Below are 17,367 nucleotides of genomic sequence, written 5' to 3'. Positions count from 1 at the left end.
AATAAAAACCACTAGTTAAGTTTTAGAGTGACCAAACAAATTTTCCGGTATAGGTTACTGTGGAATAGGTTGTTGCGGGTATCTGCCAATCAAAAACTCTAGCTCGGCCACCAGTAGACTGGTTGTCTGTCCAAAACACCGGAAACCAGTCTAGGCCACCAGCTGGGGCGCTTCCGACCATTAAACCAATCAACGCAAACCTGCGGCTTATTAATTCGCTGATGCCGAGAGATTCCTCCTCAAATCATGTCTGGGGCCCCAAAATGCGCGATTCACGATCGAACCTACGGCGGATATCGTATATTTGTTGGTGATCTAGGTTCAGGTATCGGCAAGTTTCAACTGGAGAAGGAATTCGCCTACCACGGACCGCTTATCGATGTTTGGGTCGCTAGGTTAGTCGGTTTCTCATCAAATAAATTAAATGAAAATTAAGTTTTATTCCTCACAATATTTTATGGAACGTTATTCCTGTTTTGGTTGTTTATTTTCAGGAATCCACCGGGATTTGCTTTCCTCGTTTATAAATATGGTGAAGATGCCGAACGAGCAGTAAAAGATAATGATGGCAGGTACTGAAATTCTTCTAAGTAGTAGATAAGGGAATTTCTTCTAAGTAGAGATCAGAAAGTCACTGATATTATTAAAAACATTATGATAATATTTTAATAATATCAGTGACTTTAATGCAAAGAACTTCTATATGACCCTACTAATTATGATAATGATTGTCATTGATAATACAGTACAGGGTCATATAGAAGTTCATTGCATTGAATTAACATGAATTTTCTCTATTCCTTGAATAATCTATTTATTTTCTCGTGTTTTTACAGAATGATCTGCGGTAAAAGAGTCAGAGTTGAGCACGCGCGTCCTTACGAGCCGCGGGGCCGTCGTGGTTCCTCCGGGCGATACGGGGGCGGTCGCGGTGGTCCACGTTTCCAGAGAAGGTAAATATTTGACAAATGCAATGTAATTCAATCCATGATTGAAAAAACATTCGAAAAATAGGAAAAGTTTGAAAGAGTTGGCTGCAAACTTTTAATGTTGATTGCTGAAAATTTCAATGCTTCAAGTTCCATATTTTCGCCTTCACTTTGCTCGTAAAATTTGAAGAAATCGACTTATTTTAACCAACAATGTCAACTTAAGGTCGATGAGTAAGTTAAAATATCTTTTTATTTTACGACAAAATTCAACAGTCGTGAATTTCTATCCGCAACAAATGTGGAATTGAATTTTTTTGTTCATGTTTTTAATCTGATCAAGTACGTATAATGTAGTCTTGGGCAACGTTCCAAAGTAAATCTAACAAACAAGTCCCGAGTACGATATTGTATTTCATTTTGAAAAATAATCGATATGAGGCATTTGAAACAAGTTTGTGATTGTTTCCCGAAGCACTCGTATCCATTCGCTTTACAATACCTGCGCCTGACAGATTGATCCCATTGAAGTGTCACGTGTGCGAATAATTCCATCATAATGTTTTAAAAAATCGATTTTCGTACTTATAAATTTTGAATTCCATCAAATTAAAATGAATGCCTGTTTAAAATGTTTTCCAGAATGTCACGACCGTACAGATCCTACAGCAGGTGAGGTTATATTTGCGGAAAATTTAAAAAGAAAAAACTATATAATCTTTCTTCAAAAATCATACGGAACTTTGAATTATTTGTATCATCATTTTATTTTCCATCATACATCGGGCCACTCTGTTTTTTATTCGATAGTTGATTTTTATATAAAAGGTTTTCCGGGGGTAGTGAACAGTTCAGTTTTGCAAATTTGAAATCTATCGGGAAGTATCATATCGAAGAATTTCCATGTCGCTTATCGTCGTACCGGTACCCCATAATTTGTCCATCTGTAAATAGGGAATTGTGGTTTATCTGTCATGAGGTTATTCTACTAAGGAAAAAAAAAAGCTGTCTGTCACGATGAAAAGATTTCTGGAATAAGATACAGGGGTCGTTTTTATGAACCTTGGACCGAGCATGTCCTACCATCTTACATAACAAATGATGGATGAAAAGTGATGTTATCTGCTCAATGATAATCAGTCATCTCCATCTGACTCTACTGACTCCTGATTTTAACACTCACTACTCGGATAGAACTGGATCCTCAATTGTGTGTTAGGGCTCGCTACTACTACTGAATCAAGTATTTTTGAAAAATGGTTGTAATACTGGTGCAGCGGTAGTTCATATGTAGCCGGTCAAATAATGCGGATGATTTGTCATAAAGCATAGAGGATGATGATAAATAGTTGTTGCGAATTCCTGCAGGGTTTACGTAAGCTGCTTATATGGGATTGGTGTTCATGGCAATAAACGTGTAATGGAACTATACGGCTCTATACAAAACCGAAGTAAATGATAAATCATATCGCTTAATGGTTAATTCATTATTGTATCCAATGTCAGCTGCATAGTTCTCTATTCAATAGAAGACATTTTTAATATGTCGTCGATATATTGTTGGTATTCATTGCTCTTTACGAGGCCTGTAATACGTGTTCGTTCAACTTCATGAGTGAATTCCTATTTGAGATCAATCAATCTGTCTACGGTTGAATTTGTATTTATGTCCAGTTCCGAAGTTGTGAGTGGAATTTGATGGCTCTAAAGATAGAATTAGTTCAATTGAATACAATTTTGTCAAATTCTGATTTGGAATTCTATGTATAAGTTCTATTTTAGGCGAATCAAGGCTTAACCTTTTGAATATCAATCGGCAGCCTACATCACCTTTAGAATTTCAATACTTGAGGCTTCACGCGAACATAAAGTCTACTCATTTTGATTTTGATTTGACATCAAATGGCTAATTCTGAACATCAGTGATTAGACATTTTTGTCGCAATGATTGTCCAAACTTCACACTAAATATGGGCAATGTAGGAAGTGGTTTCAGATCGATAATGCATAGGATATACAAGGATCTTGCTATCCTAAAATTGGGTTGTTATTCCCATTTCTAACTGTAAGCCGGTGTTTGGAAGGTAGGGAGAGAGTGGCCCATGTTTTCAAATTCAGTGTTGTTACTTTAGTACTATTCATATCTCTTATATACTACATGTGTTCTGATATTGATGATGTGTGTTATATATGTTGCTCTATTATATACCCATAGGGAACTGTACTACGAGAAACACTACCACCTACCATCACTACTACTACCGTACTACTTAAATAAACTACTACTACTACTACTACTTCGCCACTACTTCCACTACTACTCTTTCCTGGGCACCGCCGCGTCTATGTGTGCTCATAGATGGCGTTATACTGCAGGTTAACCCTCGCACTACTACATCGGGGTAGAGGTCGCCACCAACGGGCAGTTGCTTGTTACTACTACTACTACTACTACTACTAAAGCATTATAGCTACGTTCCTACTACTGCTACTATTTTTGGGCTTTGTACGTGTGTACGTGAATCGGATTAACCACCACCACCACTCCTGGTACAAGTACTACCAATATAATATGCATTAACAACCAGTGCTATATAGGTAAATATTTCGATATTACATATTATGAGAAAAAATGGTGGATTTAATAGGGCCTACTGTTGGGCTGTTCTATTGGCTGTCGGTATAAACTGTTTTATTGCATGTTAATTTTCAGCAGTTCCTTGACATCTTTTTCATTCGGATCCATCGATCGTTCGTAGGTTTGTTGTTGATATTTCTCTCGATAAAATATCTAAGCAGCCTCCTACTTACTACAGCGGATATGATGATAATCTTCATAATACCTGCTGACCGAGACAGCTGCGAGATTTCCTTTTCAAATCTGATACTTTAGAGGTGACAGCTGAGCTGAATCTATTCACTACGGTTGGGAGATGATTTGATATTTCACAGATCATCAACTCAGATATATTGCTTTCTATTGGTTACTAGTTGATTGTTCTCTAGTCTTCTATCTATACCCCTCCCCCCACCCTCTCCTAATTAGTCGACTGTTGCTACATTAGGAAAATATGATATTCAAATAAGAATGAATTGAAGTTGGATCTCATATAGTCACATAGTCGAACCAAAGCCTTCGTAAACAATGTATTCCTGTTTCCATGCTGAATCAGAAGTGCTGGACATTTCCTGCCAGGGAAGTTCACGCGATGAAAATTTGTAAATAACTCGATTTTCTTTTTGCAGCTATTACTTTACCACCGGTATGACTGGAAACTGATAGTCATCGAGCTGATTTTCCTTGATTCATGACTCTTATCCATTAGTGCGGTGTGATTTATCTAAATCTATTCTTATGTATACTTCAGATCAAGGTCAAGGTCGCGTGATCGTCGCAGGCGAAGTAGAAGTCGAAGCAGGTTGGTATTTGAAAAAAAAAAATACTTAGATTAATGTTCTAAAAGTTTCTTGAAGTTCTTTCCTTTCATAAATCGTTAATGCAATATGTTTTTTTGGCATGTAGCTCAAGAGTGTAGCTCAGTAAGGCCTGGAGAAATTAGTTTTTATTGAATCATTGTTGAAATTGGAACCATGTGACCACCTGCTGCATAATTGAACAGATTGCTTTACTGAAAAGATGACACCTGTTGACAAAACCTCTTAAAGAAAATATCAGTCGATAAACACATACATCAGTAATGAGATATTGCCTGATACTGTTATATGCTTATCGTTCTGTGCTTACTGTTGGCAATTTCTGAGCTTAAGATTTTAAAACTTAGAAATTGCCAATTGAAAATACGATTGTTCGGATTTCTTTGGACCCTAAAATTGTGTCCAACTTGAGTGATATCCGAGTTGGGTGTCTTTCATAAATAGTGTCACATGGAAAATTTCAACAAACATCTGAGTTGCTAGGGTCCGACTAGGGTGGAGTTTACAGAATTATCATTATAGATTCAAGCCCTATTTTATAATTTCTCAAATTGTGTTAAAATGATGAAAAATATCAGAATTTGGGCTGCAACTTCTCCACAAAATCCACTTGGCGATATTTTATTTTATATTATTAAAAATGATGTAATGACTGCAATAATTTCAGTCATTGAGTGAATATGAGGATTGATTTTAAAAATATTTCAATGAATTGCATACAATTATACTCCATGTGTTACATGGAAACTCAATAATTTTCTCATTCAGTTTTATCAGACCAACCTCACGCTGAGCCTATTGATATATAGACAAAGCGAATTTAAGTGCTATGGTTTCCAGATGAAAGGCTTTTTCCAGTGCGCAACAGATCGCGTATTCATCCAATCTCCAAATCCTAGAATGTTGTATTTTGAAGGAAAGCCTTGTTTAGATTTACAGGGTGTTTTTCATGAAAACCTGAATGCAAAAATGGCTCTTTCAAGAAGCCAATCTGGAAGCAGAACTCTTCCGACAGTATTGGCTATTGCTTTACTAGATCAATTTGAAATCTTTTGAACGTTTTTGCAAGGACTTTATGTTTGAGGCCCAGAAAATATATATATCTTTGCTCTTGGATTCATCTCATTCATTTTTTTCCTGTCACCTGCCTGTGTCACTTTGTCTGCGTCACTGTCACCTGTCTGCGTCAGTCACTGTATACATTGAATTAAAGCAGAAAGTGTATGTTGTCACACATAACCCACAAATAGTATCTTTTCATAAAAAGTGAATATTATAGGCTCGCCCTGGGGTTACTCTTACATTGAAGGTTTTAATATTGAACCTGTTGTAAAATATCCATTGTGCAGCATAAGTTGAAGTGTTTGAGTTGCAGCTGTTTTAATCACTACTGGTACTCTCACCCACTTCAGTTTTGGTCGATCAAATGATTTCACATGTGGCAGGTTTTGATATTTGAATCCACTTGCCTGAATTCCTCCCACTGCATCTATTATTACATACAATACGATAGTGTTAAACTTCAACGAATCTATAATTTTTTTCAGAGGTCACAAGCGCAGGTCCAGATCTAGGTCAGTAGGTTTCTCAAACTCTTTAATTGACTTCAATTCGAATCAACAATTGTTTAAAAGTCTTTGATTTTAAAATGACTGATTGAACTATTCGTTTTAGATCGATGACTCGTTCGAGATCGCCGGAGAAGAAATCACGTTCGCCGTCGCGCGACCGACGATCGGGATCGCGAAAATCAGCGTCGAAGTCGCGTTCACGATCTCGCGATCGTAAATCCAGTTCGAAATCCCGAGCTCGTAATTCCGGATCTAGAGATCGTAAGTCTCGATCGGCGTCGAGTCCTCGGAAGTCGAAAGATACGAAAACCGAATCGTGCCATAAGAGGTAGGATTAAACAGTAAAATTTGATATTCCAGGGTTCATAGCGAGTCTCTGTTAAGTGCTTAAAAGTACAGTACTTACTTTTGAAAGAAATTAGTAAGGCCCATAATTCTTGATTTTCACTACTAATTTGATATTTTGATATCCCAAATTAGCTATTCTTGAGGATAAGGACGAGGGCTGCGGTCTAAAATGATGAGAAAATGTCAATTTGCATTATAAAAGTGCTCACCGGGTACTCATGCCTCAGGATCACTACTATGAATCCTGTTTTCAAGAGTGAACGGATTTTTTTTACGGCGAGTGATTGAATTCAAATCCGTTTTTCAGATCAAGATCTAGAAGCGAGGCTAAAGAGAGGTCAAGGTCGAGAAGCGAGCCGAAGGAGCAGCGATCGAGGTCGAGGTCAAAAGAGCGAAGGTCGAGATCTCGAAGCGAGGTGAAGGAGAGATCGAGATCTCGGAGTGAGGTGAAGGAGAGGTCGAGATCTCGGAGTGAGGTGAAGGAGAGGTCGAGATCTCGGAGTGAAGTGAAGGAAAACGGCAAGCAGCGTTCGAATTCACCGCACGTCGAGAAAGTTCGAAAACACGAAAGATCAAAATCGCGTTCCGTTTCGGCTGAACCGTTGAATCATTGAAAAATGAGAAAAGAACTGTCGCAAATAGTTGACGAATAGTTTTAACGAATTATTTTTTATTTTGTAGAATTTTTATGTCAATGAAATGTGAGAATATTTCCTGTTTTGTATTATGATAATGATTTTTCAGCAAATTCTTTAATCTTGACATTCGTTGAATATTCTATAAATCGTCTGAATATGAAGCGAGACGTGGTGCACAGGATTTTCTTCCAGTAAAGGGAAAAAATGTTGACAAACCGATAAAGTTCATTAATTTTCTAGGAATTTTTATTTACTAAGAATTTAAAGCAGTTGCGTAGCACTGATCAAACAGAACAGCAACTTTTATCCCTGATATTTCACCAATATGGAACTGTAAAGGATGTTTTTATGTTCAAAACTTAAACACTGCAACGTTTTGATTGAAATCTAACCAACTTTCCTCTGAGCAACAAATCTACTAATAAGATATCATACCGGTACATAATTATTGTTTTCATGGCTTGTTTGATAATTCAAGATCCTGAATATCCAATTGAAAACAAGCTTATTTTGATCAAATAAGATTGACTATAAGTCACTCCTGGTGGGATTGCAGTTCTCAATTCTTCGAATGTAAGCATCACAGTTATCATCATTTCTATTTATAGCCGGCATTCATTTCTGTTTCATCTTTGATAATAATTTCTATATAACCAGTTTGGTCTTTTTGTAAAGCCTGTGCTTCCATTTGGTTGAATTTCATTTTCGTTCACGTGTTTCTTAGGAAAAATTGAATTTTAATTTCAACTCCATTCATAAGTGTGTATAGATGTATTGTATATAGACAGGTGTTATGTGTTGCATTTTGTAATTTAAGAAGAAAAAATAACATTGTATTATGGATTGATGATGTTCATGTGAGAAACAAAATGACCTGGAACAGCATGTTCTAAATGAATTAAGGCTAAACAAAAATGATACCTTGTTTCTCCGCAGCGGCCGGGTCATTTTTGTAAAATATGATAAAATTTATAAACAGTTCATTTCTATAGCGGCCGGGTCTGTTATGGTAAAATTGATCACGATTTAAAAAAAGTAATGTATAGGGTAGATAGGCGGCCGGCCGGGTCAACATTTAAGCTCAGCAGAGCGGAGAAACAAGGTATCAATTTTTTTTAGCCTAAAAACTAGTAGCTATATTTGAAACCTATTTATTATTATCTAGAATATCATCATTATAGAAATGTGTGTGTGGTGTTAAAAGTATATACCGGTCATGATTTGTACGTTCAGTCAATTCTAAAGAGTTTGTCAATTTCTGTTCAGGTTTATTATTATTATTATTGTTTGGTTCGTCTTGTGGTAAATTGTAATTAACTGATATATACAACCCAGAGAAGCATTATTAAGCTGCACATATCGTACTAATATTGATCGTTTTATTTTCTAATTGTCACTTTTTCGATGTAAAACATTAAACTACAGATCAGTAAAACTGAATGCCACGGGGAATGGCATTCTTATCAATCTACCGTACTGGAATTATTCAAAAGAATGAAAACTCTGCGAGGATTTTTATATATGGTCCGGTAGAGTCTTGAAGTTAATTGATATCGACTGTGACATAGTGCACGGATAATTTGAGATTTATGAGCTCTTTTCTCGGTTCAGATGTGTTGATGTAAGTTTGTCATTTATCATGTTAATAAATATATTGTATGGTATAGTGTAACTCTCTAGTTGTGATATTTTCTCGAATATTCTTGAATATTTCTTGGAAAAGACGCCATCAGATTCTAGGATGCTCGGACAACAGGACTCGGCAGAAAAGTATGGACGACGTACAGAAAATCAGAAACTTGTAAATGTTTTTAGATTCAGGATATTTTGAGGCTGTGTAGACTTTTGCGATGAAAAAATGTTCTTCAAAATCCTAAAATTTGGTATAGATAACGATTTATTGAAATAATCACAATATAGATAAACGTGAATTGCTTGCGAGAGATTACACATCAAGATAACACCAATGATTTCACATCATGATTACTCCAATGATTCATTCATTAATACATTACTTCATTCAATCTACGCATTCCTGTTTTTTTCCCGATTAATGATTTCTACATATAACAGTAAGTCAACTAGATAACACGATTATCTCCAAATTCTATTTCGCGGTCGAGTTACATTGTCAATCACACTACACATTTTTAGTATTCTACCAAATTGATTTCCTACGTCATCAAAAACATCTGTACGATCGGCACGCGGGTCTTTGAGTAGTTCTACTGTCTCGGGTCGACGGCTGCAGAACTGGCCAAACATGTATTTCGGCTGCAAAACTGGCCTGAACTTCGTTTAACGTCACGGAAAAAGACGCATCATCCACTGGTTTGGCACGCATTACATTATCCAGGAAAAATCGGGCCCACGATTCTTCACTGAGATAGATCATTAGTCCTCACCGATGGAAGGAGTTTTTTTCCTCGCCCTAGAAACAACTCGTTCTTCAATTCGCGACGGGATCTGCTGGCCGGTTCTAACCCGGACACTGGAACTGCAGGCGCGGTCTGATGAAGATTTAGTAATATCCAGAAGACAGAGGAAATTCGAAGTCAATATCTTGCGCCGGTTGTGTTCCTGTAATGAAAGAAAAATATTCAATGTCTTGAAATATATATGAAAAAATACTGGAAGTAACATAAGTCTCCTCCATCTTACCAGCAAATGGTGAATACGGAGCTGTATGGATTTGTTCAGCAGCAGCACAGTCAATCACAGCAACTTTTGGTTGAGGCGGCAAAGGGAAATATAAACCGCTTGTCGTTTTGGCGTCTTTTGACCTGAGGGGTAAAAGAATATGATACGATATATAAATGATTATTCGTGAGAACTTGACTGTATCATCTTCTGGGTCATGTTTCACCTTCTATCGTCTGCTCGCGATGGAATAAATTTGACCCGAGGAAGATCATTTATCAGCACTCTGCGTTGCTCATATGTTCTACGATTATGTCTTTTTTGACGTCGTTTATTTGGTTTTTTGAGAATTCCGTGCTGTGCGATTATATTTTTCGTACCCATCAGAACTTCGGGTATTTCGTCTTGTGAAGGATCGCCGAATTCGCACTCGCAGCTGGTATCTGAATCATGCTCGCATGGTTGTCGCATTTTGAATGTTTCGAATTGTAAGATCTGACCATCTGGATTAGTGACGATTAAATCAGGAATACGCCCAAAAGGTCGATGCTTTACTCTCACGATCGAAGTTGGTCGAATTACTGGTAAACCGATTTCTTCATCTGATAGTTCAGCGGGAACTACGGTAACAGTTGGAGGTTCCGCAGCCTGTTTTGCATGTTCAGCGAATTGCACCTCACGTTCTGCCACTGTCTTGATTGACTTGGCTACACGGCGATGTCTTCTACTCTGTCGACCTGTAATTATTTAAAGTTTTATCTGTAAAGTTTGTATTTCTAGAAATAGATAGATAGATGGACAATCGTTTGAATTACCGGTGATGAGTCTTCCAAGTCTGCTTCCGAATCTGTGAATTCGCGCTGCAACTTTGTTTAATATCTGAGTAATTCCTGCGCAGCATCCAATTCGTGTTTCATCTTCATCAATTACGATTTTTACGTCTGAAATCGTCTTGCTATCAATGCCCGCCTCATTGAGGTTATCGTTTGGCTTAATAACATCATCCATATCTACGTGAACAAGAACAAGGATCCAGTATTGCCATCAAATCGACAATAAGCCAAAATTTCCAATCTAATTCAGAACAATTTTGATAAAGAAATAAGAAATTAAACTCGTGCTTACCTCCTAGAATATGGTGCGGTTCCTATATATGGCGAAATGTGTTTTGTCAAAATGTGACAATACACTTGCCAAGTTCAAATTATCTCAATATACTCGTTAAATTACTTTCAATTTGCAATTAAATGCAAGAGAAAACAAAAACGCGGCTAAAGTTGAGAACTTCGTTGCGTAATTGAGGTAGCCAAGCAATGAAACTTAGCAACGAGATCATGGCATTAGATACGGTTTGTCCGGGCGTCACCGAATAGGTCGTCGTTAAGGATTCGGACATTTCCGTCAGACAGAGATGAATATTTCTCTCCAACTATTTCCATGCCCACCCGGTGAGAAAATTACGAAAAATCAACTCATTTTTGGTTTGATAGAGATATTTGAATCTTTATTCTTAGAAAACTATACTTATTCACAAAACGTAGATCATTTACAATTAATGACAAAAGTAAAAGTTGAGAGGAATAACGGTCGTTTTCATTTGATTTCGGAACACATCATACAAGCAATAATTCGATAGGTTCTAAGCCATTAAGCAATATCATATTTCAAAGTATACACGCAAAGCTACGGTAGCAATCAGAGATGATCGCTCGTAGATGTAAAGCAATGTTTATTAAGTCCAGTACATGTATTTGGTTTGGATTAGTTTGATAATTCAAACTACATTTTACATTAAATATATTAGCTACAATGAAAAAGTCGTGCTTAAAAAAACTATGATATTATACAAATGATTTAGTTCTTCAACCAGATATAGATATTCAAAGTGCTAGCGTAACAAGCCCAGGCTAAGTATGGTAACATGATGTAAGAGGCAGTCTTGTTGATCGGATAGAATTTGACGGCGCAACCAACTATTGAACCGGCAAGAAACAGAATCTCAATGGCAGCCTGAAAATACAAAACACGACGGCATTAAGACAAAATGGGATTGGAAAAATGAGCTATGGAATAATCAAAAGCACTCATGTTTAATTGAACAAATACTTACCAAACCAAACTTCTTTTTACCGAAGAATAGTGGAGTCCACAGCCAGTTAAGAGCTAGATGACCGGCGTATAACTGTAAAGCGGTCGAAGCTTCGCCCTCGAATCCACCCCCGTCACGATACACTAGGTATGACGCGTAACCCATACCGGTATATAGAGACGTCCAAACTGGTCCGAAAACCCAATTCGGAGGTGTCCATGGTGCCTTTTTGATATCCTGAAAATACGACAATTTCCATCATATATTTTCATAAGACGGCCGGTGCCCCGCCCCCGTATTGAAATAATTTGGGCGAAAACGTTACTTTTTGTTAACTCATAGGAATAACCTGTTTAGTGATATTACGTAAAATGGAAATTTATCATATCGAGTATCAATTTACCTTATACCAAGTCTTCACGCTGTCTCGGGTTATAAAAGAACCAGCAATGCCCCCGATATGCGGAGCAATGATAAACGCTGATGGTTTCAACATCCACGACATCTTTCACTGCAATAAATAACACACTCTTGCAATTAAGAGGGTGGGTAATTATACTTCCGGATAGTAAGAGCTGAGAAAATCTTAAGATTTCAAACTGCAATACGTCGGTATCTGGTGTGTGTACAAACGTAGTACAGGTCGGCGTTGAGTCGGTGTTCGGGTTCAAAATCTAATCTCAAGTACTGAGATATAGTTGGCTTTAGACTGATATCTTTTCTAAAGAGTGAATTTAATAACAATTATTCAGGTACGCGTTTGATTATACTCACAAATGAATTCGGAGTGTCAAAAAAGACTCGTTGGCACCCCGTTGACCGAGTGGCATTGTTCAAACCGTATCGTAGATTGAAAATGAACGTTCAGATTTAAATCTTTATTTATAGTAAAAAGACAGTCAATATATTTTCAATCATTGTATTCAAATGCAAAAATAACACGATTGCGCGTCATTTATTATGTTTAATCAAATTTTTTGCATCTGGCCCCTGAAATTAAGATGTGACAACAATGAAATCAAATCGAAACGTTTTCAGATTACTATAGATAGCGCGTTCTTATCCTAGGAAAAAAATGACCGCAATGAATCGCGCACCTATCAACGCGAACTATTCGCACCGTGATGTGCTGCCACCTACGTATTCAAAAATGGCTGCGCCCTTGGGCTTGCGTAATTAATGAGAAGTACGCTGAATTTTACTGAATATGTGCATCAATTATCGATGACGAGACGGTTTTTACAGTGAAAAGCTTTCTAAATTATTCGAGAAGTTTTGTTTTCAATATTGGCGATCTTTCTGTACGTATCAACCTCGCATATTGCAGTAATTTCGGGATTTTTTCTCGCTTTTTGTATTCATACCGTACTTACCAATCGATACAGCGCGCCCCCTTGTGGCGAAACGAAAAAATAAGCAGAACCTTGAAAAGTAAAATAGATTTCCACCTATTAATCATATACTACAAAATTCACTATTTTCGTCTTGGTTTTTCTCTTAAAGTCAATATTGATTCAGATTGGTATGTCACAGATTAGAAATTGCTTTTAGGCTAATTATGTTTGATTGCTAGGATTTATTCGATTAAGTGTCTTAATTCATTAACCTACTTGATTTCAGAGTTTGTTACTATGGTAACTAAGACGCTGACTAAGGGTTTAGTGTTGGCGGTGACGACTGCTGTTGCACTCCCGTATACGATATCGGTTTTATGTAATATTCTATACGGTTGGCCGCAAACGAAAAACCGTTACAGGAGGGCTTTACATCCGAAAAAAGTCCTACAAGTCAACTACGCCGTATTGAAGAAGTTTGGTTTATTGAAATATCTACGTTTAATGTTGAAATGGAAGTGTTTCTACGCGTTCTCGAAACCGGACAGAGTTATTAAGGTTTGTGAAAAAAAATTGAGATTTTTCGAAGAGCTTTTTAAAAGCGCATTTATCCTATAGTCTATTTCAACTTGGCTTGAGAGTATGTCAAGTTATGCAACCTTTTCAAAGTTGAAAGAGACATTATTGCAAATGCGATCAATGATATAATATTGTTGATATTTTAGGATTTATGTTACGGATCCAATGAGAACTTATTAGATTTATATTTACCGCAATCATCGTCGTCGTCGTCTGGCGGTGACAATTTACCGGTCGTTATATTCGTTTATGGTGGAACGTGGAGCAGCGGGGATAAAAATATGTACGGACTTCTGTGTAACGAAATATCTAAAAATCTCAATGCCATCGTTTGCTGTCCTAATTATTCCATTTATCCAAAGGTAAAGTATCTTATAGATGACTTATAGATGTCTGTTCATATTCCTGGTAAAAAAACTGATAAGATTTAAGACCAGACTTGGCAGGCAGCGTGGTAGTCTAGAATCTTGCCCTTGTTGAAGCAGTAGATTGTCTGGTATTCAGACTAGCAGCCTGGAACCAGCCCCCACCACCCCACCCCGCCAAAAATTCAACTGTTTATCACCTTTGTCCCTATTTTTGACCCCCAGAATTCGCCTTCTAACCCATTAAAGTCCCACAATGCAAAAAAAACAGGTCCAAAAAGTTTCATTGAGCTTTTATTGAATAATCAGAAATTTCAACTTCATCCTGATAGTCATCTTCTGAACGTCAGATTGAATATAGCTCAAAGTAACTTTTTTGAGTGTTTTATCAAGTCGCCTAACAATTTTCTTGACTCAACTTGCGTTTTTTATCCGAATTGTTGTTTTATATTTACAGGGTTATGTAGATGATATGATTCAAGATATAGTCGACTGTATCGAATGGATTATTAATAACATTGGTAGTTATCACGGCGATAAGGTATGATGATTTTACTATCCTCATTCTACCGTCCGAAATCATAATCAAGCTAACCGTAACAGACCCGGCACCTCCTAAAATTGGACTGATTATAAATTGTATTGCAGTTTACAAAATGCACCGGCCGATTAGGAGAAACAGCTTACTATTATCATTTAAGATTGATGTCGTCGAATGAAACACTCTCTGTGTAGATTATTCATCAGATCGTAGATTATTAATCATCTACAGATAATTAAAGTTTGAATCGGTTGATATTTTTTAGGAGAATATCATATTGATCGGACACTCGGCTGGCGCTCATCTGTGCGTCATGTCGATATTAGAGTTATTAACGAAACAGATGCTGCAAGGACCTCCCTTACCGACGACGAGCATCATCGAATCGATGCGGTTTATCGATCGACATTTCGACAGTAGCAACAACAGCGGCAGCAACAATAGCGACGCTAGCAACGGCGAAGACGAGAAAAAAACGGTAAATAACTTCGGAGACAGCGCCGCGTCGGTGAGTTCGTTCGTCGTATTGAACGGTCGAGAAAGAACCGACGATAAAACCGGATTTGCTGCAGCTGCGGGCGAGGACGGGGAGGGTGCGGGTGGTGCCGAAGTCAGTATAAGCGTTCAGGAAGGTACTCCATTAGCGGAAACAGCTACTGAACTCGGTGAAGAGGAACCAGAACAAAGTCTAGATATCAGCACGGATTCGTATTTGATGGTCAGTTCGAATTTGGGACGAGCCGCGTCGAGTTTAGGCGAGAGTTCCGGCTCGATAGAACTGATTCGAAATTCCGACGAAGAAGAAACGGAAAAAGATGGAAATGTCGTCGACACCGAGCGACGAGATGGTCCCGCGAAACGACGAAACGATGGAGATGACGATAGCAAGCGAGATATAACGACGTCGTATATCCGTCGTCCGTCTGCTAAGCTGCACGAAATGAAACTGACGAAAAGTCAACAGGAATTGTATGAATTATTTACAGCAGTTCGCTGCGTTATAGGTATGTTCACTTTTATCCTACAATTAGTTATTAACCTCTTCGACAACCAATAACTGCTATAGCCATCACTGCCTACAGTATGAACAGATGTTATGAAGTCAGCAAGCTGATGTAATGGTAGTGAAAACATCACCCGCTGCCCACTAGATGTTATTAGGACAATATTGCCCCCTGGAAACTTTACCATATGGGTTGTGTATTATAACAGTGGCACAATCTATAATATATATGGTTCCACTGTTGTTTCAAGTGACCAATTCTCAAAAATGAAAAAATAGCTGTGGTACAGTTAAGGTTAAACACTCATTCTCGTACAGGTTAAACACTCATTCTCGTGCTATATCTGCGGTCGCCCTTGATTACGAATTTGGTTTTCATTCGCAGGATTAGCCGGTGTTTATCACATCGGTCGCCATTTTGAATACGAAACGTCGCGAGGTGTTGAAGATTTGTCAGCGATGTCACGAGTGATGTACGGATCGGAGCATTTCGATAGATTTTCACCGACGGTTATCGTCGAGAATCTACCCGAAAATGCCGGGTACGTTGCCACCCTTTTATAATAACTTCTTTGAACTCTGGTTTTTGCACTTACGTGAAGCATATCACTGATACATTATGTATTGATACTATTGTTTTATATTTCAGACTGCCCCCTATTGTTCTAGTTCACCCGCTCTGCGATAAAACTGTACCGTACGAACAATCAACCGATCTATCGCAGGCTTTAAGCGGGTCTCGTCAAGAGATAATCGTTCACCTGCTCCCTGAGTGTAATCATTACGACGTCTGTCTAGATTTAATGGATCCTGATCGTGCGTTCTATCCAGTCGTGATGGGTATCATTTCACAGACTGCTAAACGAATGCTTTTCGCGACTGAGTCGTAAATTCGACGAGACTTTACTCAGCGCTGGAAGTGATATATATTTGAACACTTGGTCTCTTTAGTGAATTAAAACATCCACATTGTCTGCAACAACGCGGTGATATCATCATAGCTGTTATTCTTATAGAATGGCTAAACTGTTTTAAAATCATGTATGCATGATTGACCACAACCGAGCTTGGGTGTTTTAGATATTTATTTTGTTAGCTGATTTTTTCTCTACTGGCAATGGATAATATCGATTACGTAATTCAATAATTCTTAAATGTTTTTTAAAACGAAAATTTATTATATAGATTTAAAAGAACAAGAATACTGATATATGTCATGTACTGTAGGACTGGGCTTAAGTGTTGATACGTAGCAATAATACACGATAGATTTTCTGCGAAACTTATTTTCTACAAGGCTCATTCAGCAGTTATTGAGTGTCTAAGGAAACTGAATTTATGTCATTTGGCTATAGGAATTCAGGGGTGTTCAAACTGGAAGTTAGGTCCATACCGGGGGTAAATTACCAATGATTGCAATTCTTTTATCCACCTACAGGTATGGTGTATGTACGCATTGTGTAAAATCTCCATGTTTTATATACATTATAATAAAGCCCATGGCAGACGGGCAACGGTTGCAGCGACAAGGACCGATTAACGAGATTTTACTGCAATATCAAACATGTTTCATGTTAAAATCACTGCGATTTTCAAGCAATTTCTCGGAGTCGCATGAAGAGATTGCCCATCTGCGTCAGGCTTAATGTATCGGGTGATAACACGGCTCAACATATACACTTATTTAGATAAAGTCATGGTTGGTCATGATTGATTTGTGTTCAAGTGCTAGGTTCAGTCATAGAAGTATACTCTGTCAGTTTTTTGCTTGTGATAAAATAAAGGTAATCTTTAATGAAGCAAACTAAACCACGTTCGTATTAACTTGTTTGTTAGCGTATTAAACTGGTTGTTTACAAGGCACAGACTTACACTCTGAAGACGGCTTGGTTTGC

General features: G+C 37.7%; 3 protein-coding genes across 4 annotated transcripts; 2 read left to right on the top strand and 1 right to left on the bottom strand.

The window, feature by feature from the left end:
- The first annotated feature begins 189 nt into the window (after positions 1-189).
- Positions 190-8,584, top strand: LOC141904103 (uncharacterized). Its single transcript, XM_074792610.1, has 8 exons — positions 190-395; positions 495-572; positions 837-953; positions 1,572-1,601; positions 4,298-4,348; positions 5,912-5,938; positions 6,039-6,263; positions 6,591-8,584. Exons 1-8 carry the CDS (start codon positions 247-249, stop codon positions 6,895-6,897), a joined length of 984 nt encoding a protein of 327 aa, XP_074648711.1. The 5' UTR covers positions 190-246; the 3' UTR covers positions 6,898-8,584.
- Positions 8,585-11,142: 2,558 nt separating this feature from the next.
- LOC141904535 (translocator protein-like) lies at positions 11,143-13,042 on the bottom strand. The gene is made up of 4 exons (XM_074793129.1): positions 13,024-13,042; positions 12,054-12,161; positions 11,672-11,887; positions 11,143-11,571 (listed from the first exon to the last, which is right to left on the bottom strand). The coding sequence occupies exons 2-4, from the start codon at positions 12,153-12,155 to the stop codon at positions 11,416-11,418; spliced, it is 474 nt and encodes a 157-aa protein (XP_074649230.1). The 5' UTR covers positions 12,156-12,161; positions 13,024-13,042; the 3' UTR covers positions 11,143-11,415.
- On the top strand, positions 12,811-17,250 carry LOC141904534 (uncharacterized). Of its 2 annotated transcripts, none has more exons than XM_074793126.1 (7): positions 12,811-12,951; positions 13,271-13,542; positions 13,710-13,925; positions 14,386-14,469; positions 14,735-15,473; positions 15,858-16,014; positions 16,122-17,250. In XM_074793126.1, exons 2-7 carry the CDS (start codon positions 13,282-13,284, stop codon positions 16,360-16,362), a joined length of 1,698 nt encoding a protein of 565 aa, XP_074649227.1. In that variant the 5' UTR covers positions 12,811-12,951; positions 13,271-13,281; the 3' UTR covers positions 16,363-17,250. The 2 variants fall into 2 exon arrangements, with proteins under 2 accessions (XP_074649227.1, XP_074649228.1); XM_074793127.1 differs by lacking the exon at positions 12,811-12,951 and adding an exon at positions 13,072-13,081.
- The last annotated feature ends 117 nt before the right edge of the window (positions 17,251-17,367 follow it).

Source organism: Tubulanus polymorphus, chromosome 4 (assembly GCF_964204645.1).
Source record: "Tubulanus polymorphus chromosome 4, tnTubPoly1.2, whole genome shotgun sequence".
Taxonomy (NCBI): domain Eukaryota; kingdom Metazoa; phylum Nemertea; class Palaeonemertea; order Tubulaniformes; family Tubulanidae; genus Tubulanus; species Tubulanus polymorphus.
Note: the sequence above shows the minus strand (reverse complement) of the source record. Positions and strands in the feature narration are given on the sequence as shown.